General features: G+C 51.8%; 2 protein-coding genes across 2 annotated transcripts; one reads left to right on the top strand and one right to left on the bottom strand.

Annotated features, from left to right (window-relative positions):
* Positions 1-189: 189 nt before the first annotated feature.
* On the bottom strand, positions 190-3,759 carry H257_04889 (hypothetical protein; the record flags this gene model as incomplete). The annotated part of the gene is made up of 11 exons (XM_009829544.1): positions 190-666; positions 731-1,108; positions 1,174-1,296; positions 1,442-1,883; positions 1,933-2,158; positions 2,212-2,440; positions 2,545-2,709; positions 2,969-3,209; positions 3,260-3,340; positions 3,401-3,669; positions 3,718-3,759. 11 exons carry the CDS (start codon positions 3,757-3,759, stop codon positions 190-192), a joined length of 2,673 nt encoding a protein of 890 aa, XP_009827846.1.
* A 268-nt stretch (positions 3,760-4,027) lies between these two features.
* H257_04888 (hypothetical protein) lies at positions 4,028-4,795 on the top strand (the record flags this gene model as incomplete). The annotated part of the gene is made up of 2 exons (XM_009829543.1): positions 4,028-4,375; positions 4,451-4,795. The coding sequence occupies 2 exons, from the start codon at positions 4,028-4,030 to the stop codon at positions 4,793-4,795; spliced, it is 693 nt and encodes a 230-aa protein (XP_009827845.1).
* Positions 4,796-5,374: the final 579 nt, after the last annotated feature.

Below are 5,374 nucleotides of genomic sequence, written 5' to 3'. Positions count from 1 at the left end.
TATGCACTGGAAGAGCTCGGATCGATAATACCATCTTCTTCAAGCTGGTTTCCAAATGCATCCAGGAACTTCGTCTCTATAGGACTACTCTTGCGGGCCTTGCATCGGTGCGGCTGGGCATCTGCCCATCGCTGGTACGTTCTCTGTTTGATGTGTTCCACGGAATTGTGCGCGCCAAACGCCCTTGGCTCAGGCCTGCATGACGATGTCCTTGAGCTTGTGGGTCTTAACGTACTTGCCTGTGTCCTTTATCTTGAGCGTTTCAAACGCTTTCTCCAACAGTGACACTGCGGCATCTTCATCGAGTTTGTCGAGGTCTTGTTCACCACCTTGCAAACGACGAGTCGCCACCCCGAAGGCAATGTCTTCGTCTTCGTCGGGTACACCCACGTCATCACCGTCTTCATGGCTTTGGTGTTGAGCGACTTGTTCCAACAAATGGTTCAAGTCGATCCCAATGGACTGCAACGCATAGCGCGAGACGAGCAATGAGTCGCTGCGGCTGAGTACGTAGCATAGTTGCACACCGGGTAGGTTGGCAGGTCCAGCTGCAGTGCTCAGACAGATTCGCAGGTTCGCCGCCACGTCTGCATACACCGGCTGTTCGTCCACAGCGTAACCTTTCCAGGTCTTCGCCAATTGAACCACGTCGATTTCAGTCTTCGTCTTCAATGCTTCCAGCATTTCTTCTGAAATGTGCATAACTTCCAGAGTCGGCACAAAACGGTACTTCCAGTACGCTGTTGAGGGTTGCCATGTTCATGGCATTATCGGGCGTGTAGATGCGATAGAACTTCTTGCCCAGCATTTTTCGCATCTGCGCTGTCTTCTTCGCGTACTTCTGGAACTTAGGGTTGCGCAGGTAGCCACACATTCGCCAACCCCACATCCACTTGATGCGGTCGATGCCCTCTTGGTCGATGTCGGGGCAGTCCTTGAAATGATGCAGGCGTTCGTGGTCTCCGCAAAACAGGCACTGCACCGGGTGCACGGTTCGATCGTCCAGGATGGGTAGCTCGGTCATCCAGTGGTAGTATTTGTTGATTCCAAACTCGGTTCGGATTCCATCGCACCATACGTTGTTGTAATGCGGTTGGCCAGACATGATCTCCATTCGCCGCCGTAGTCGACCGACACGCTCATCCATATAAGTTCCATGTCTTCTCCAAGGACCACTGATGGTGGATGCGGGTTCTGCACATGGAAGTTGGGAGGAAGCTCCCCTTTGGGCTGTCCCACGAGTGCAAGTGCCCCGGCTTCGTCTAGGATTACTTCCCGTACATCCGCTCCGTCTTCCTGACGACCTGCTGTTCGTTGTTGTAACGCAGCGGAATAGGCAGAGTTGTTCGATTGACAATCTTATAGGGATTCTTTCCCGGGTTTCCTTGTCCTTTGGGGTTTCCCCAACCGCCAAAACGCGGCACGCTCACACGGTTCGTACTCGTGTTTCGCTTCGTGCCCGAATCTTGATATCCCGCGTTGCGATCGATTGCTTGCGCCGGAGGTGTTCCACACTTCGCGCCTTGGTCATTTCTGGGCCAACCAAACGTAGCGTCTTGGGAACTGCCTCTGTGGCGGGAGTAATTGCTTCCACGGTACGCGCTTTGATTGCGCTCGCTTGTGCATCCACGACTTCCATGTCGTTCACGCACACTGTGGTAGCTTTCCTGGCTTCGTCCACGAATTCGGTCGTATCCGCGACTCTCCTCACGTCCACGACTGTACTCACGCCCACGGCTTCGGTCGCGCCCTCGGCTTCGGTCGCGTCCTCAGCTTTGGTCGCGTCCACGGCTTTGCTGTCTTCCGTCATCTCGGCTTGACTTCTTGTCTTGGCCACGATTTTGATAATCATGGTCGTGCTTGCTCTTCTTGTGCTTCGGGCTCTTGGTCCCACTTCGCTTTCCAGCACCAGCACCCCAACGCATCCAATACGTTTGTCGCTCCACGGATATGTCCACCACGATTTGGATCAGGTCACCCCACTCAAAGTCGACTGGGTCCCACTTCTTCGTGAAGGCGTCCTTGGTGTACTCGCTCACCTTGCCAGGCAGCTGGTTCAACAATGACGTGTACATACGCTTTCGGATGTCGGGTGTGCGGAGAATCTCGCCGGCTGCACGCACGTCGATTCGCTCCGAACACGCCGTCATGTAGTCCGCTGCACGCATGGGCACATCTTCTTCACGCATGTTGAACTCGATATCATCGAACAGGTTTTCAAGTTAGGGCTGACGTCGTTCATTGGCTTCTTGGCGATGTCTTGAAGCTTGTCCTTGAGGATTTGCTCCGACATGTATCGGGCTCTCCGCGGATCTTCCAGATCGACATCATGGTACACAGCAGTTGCTTGTCCGAGAGCCACGCCACGTAGCTTGTTACATGTTCGCGGAAACTGGATGTTCTTCCTGCGGCACTCATCTTCAAGTCGCGCTTCATACGCCTTGCGTATGATCAGTCAACGGTAAACTTCGGTTTGGGCAATCGAGTGGAGGTTAGGACACACGGGTAGGTCCATGTAGCAATTGTTCGCGGTCATTCCTCGACCTTGGCTACGGCCATGGTCACGACTTTTGTCGTGTTCACGGCTTCTGCCTCGCTCACGGATGCTGCTACTGTCGCCTCCATACCAGCTTCCACCGTAACGTTCGCTTCCACCATCTCGCACTCGTGGTTCTTGTTGTTCTTCACATGCGTCTTCCAGACACGTCTCTACCGCAAAGGTCGGTAGCACTAAAGTATACTTTGTGGCGTATCCACGAAATGAAAACACAATGTTGGGGGAGCGGCAACTCCCAGGAACGCATGGCGCAGTGTATAGATCTCGAGGAAGCAAATTCTGGACTGACTAGTATTCCCCGGGCCAACGGGGAACCTACCCCTAACTAAAATAACCAATGAAAACTAACTGGACTGTCCCGGACACGTACTATACATAGACTGTCCGTCATCTGTCGCCCTTTGATCGCACCAGCCTGTCCCAAGCGTCCGGAGCCGTTGCCGCCGCCCACGGTGTCACCCCTAAGGATGTCCTGTGGTGCATGTTTGCGACTTGGGACCCTGGGCAGTCCGTCAAAGTACGCAACACAGTGTCAGCGAATGTCTCGGGTTCGGCCAGGCAACCATTGGACGCGTCCTTGCCGAGTAAAGGAAGAACGAGGACCCAATGTTCGAGGCATCGCAGCGAGTACGATTGTCCAATCGGCGATCGCCTGCCGACCACTTCACCACGAAACTTAGAGAAATTGTAGAGTGTGCAAACACCCAATGCCTGCCAGTGTCCGCCGAGTCGTTGTCCAGGACGCTCGAAGATGTGCATGGCGTGAGCGTACACAGGCGCACTCTTCGCAGGGTTTTGAGACATATGGGGTTTAAGTATCAAAAAGGCAAGACACGTTTCTACTTGGCCGAGTCGGATGGAGACGTCGTGTTCAGAGCCAAGTACCTCCGCAAGAATTTGTCTACCACGAGCGCGGATGCATCGTAACCGTCCGCATGTGTGAGGTAAAGCAGGACGCAAGCAACTCGGTCATCCACCATGAAGATGGCATTGTGATGCAACGGCGCGTGGACATCTTCCCAACTCCGACCTACTTTGAGTGCAATGTTTTTCAAAACGTCGTGGCGGCAGCGAACGTACCGGCGAAACCATCCCTCGTACCCAGGGTTGTCCTTGACTTGTTATGATCATGTTGTGGTCTTCACAACGAAGCGTTGTACTTTCGGGCCACGGTTGCTTCGACCGTCTTGAAACAACCGCATGTGCTACAGCAACAACAGCAGCGCAAAGTGCAGCATGTTTATCCATGCGTGTGTTGGAAAATGGGGGACTCCCAAAACCTACACAATGAATTTGAGTCGATGTCACAAAACCTCTGTTTTTCAAATAAAAATCCGCGACACATTTTGTGGAGACGATTTTGTGGTCTGCACAGAATTGTGATATGTGTCGTCTAACCACACAAATATACCTCTATAAAGAAGTACAATATTTCTGAGGGAACGGATACGTGGCCAGCCATTCTACGTTATGCCGCGTCGTGGTAAAGGGTGGCGTCCTGCGTCGACCGAGCTCATGCTCGACAAGATAGAGCTGTTCCTCCCAGCAGGACGCAATGTCTGGACAAAGGTAGCTGATGCCTACAACACCGATGGAAAGGCGTTCCCAAAACGAGACATCGACTCGCTCCGTCGCAAGTTCGCAACACTCAAAAACCGTGCCAAGCCCACTGGTCACCCGAGTGCCCCCCCGACGTACGCCGGGCGAAGCGATTCAGTCGCGATATCGACAAAAACGTTGGTGTGTGCTCGATGGAGGACGAGGACGCTGATGAAGACGTCGATGACGCCGTGGATGGACCTTTCGACGTCGCTGAGTGTGAAGTTTCCCTACACGAGGATGATCAGCTAAGTACGAGTGCTAATATACGTGATTGATTGATATTTGTCATAGACGACAAGCCGAATTGAAACGGGATTGCCCAGGAACGAGCTCATCGAGCTTGGAAAGGATTTGAAACGGCAGCGTGCGACTGAGAGTAGTGGCATGCTTTCTAATATCGCGAGAAAGCGCCAGTCGTTGGACAAGTTCATTGCTGGAGCTGCGGAGGCTGACGCTAAGGCGTCGTCAGATTTCATGTCTATGATGATGATAATGGAAGCGCGTTCGACTGAGCGAGAAGAACAACGTCACATGAGAGAAATGGAATGGCGTGCCGAGGAGCGCGTCCGCCAAGACCGCCGCGACGAGTTGCACATGATGTTGATGGCCAAGCTCTTTGATAGCAAGCACAAGTAACTCAAAAATATTTCGAGTTGCTGTTTTTGTGTTTTGACCAGCACTTCATTTGCATATTTTTTTAGAATATTCGTCCTATATGATCTCTATTTACAGTGTTAGTACCATGTCGACCTATGTTTAGTTGGTTCTAGGATTTATTTAGGTAATATCGGAATCGTAATCCTGAATGAAATTTAATTTCGGATTAATTGTTCCAAAGAAAAAAATCGCAGCGGGAATCGCCTATTTTGCAATAAAAATGTACAAGGTACTTGCCTTGAAGGTGTTCAATTAGGCCTGTTTAGGACTTTTTTTAGGAGTTAAAAGTACTATTTTACAATCCAAAGACATTTTTTATCTGGAAATTGTACAACTTAAACATACTCTCAAGTCGCATAGTACGGAGTGATGGGTTATATGGCAGGGACAGGAGCAGTTGACGGTACACTTTGCTGACAGCACCCATGCCCCATACCGCAGCTTGGCGCAACAACGTAATGCAGTCACTCATCACTTTCAGGCCAAGTCGGCACGCTGGAGGATGCCGTTCGAGGTCCCATTTCTTCAGTGGGGTCACAATACGGCCAGCACACCTGC

This window comes from Aphanomyces astaci, assembly GCF_000520075.1.
Source record: "Aphanomyces astaci strain APO3 unplaced genomic scaffold supercont1.9, whole genome shotgun sequence".
Lineage (NCBI taxonomy): Eukaryota > Oomycota > Saprolegniomycetes > Saprolegniales > Verrucalvaceae > Aphanomyces > Aphanomyces astaci.
Note: the sequence above shows the minus strand (reverse complement) of the source record. Positions and strands in the feature narration are given on the sequence as shown.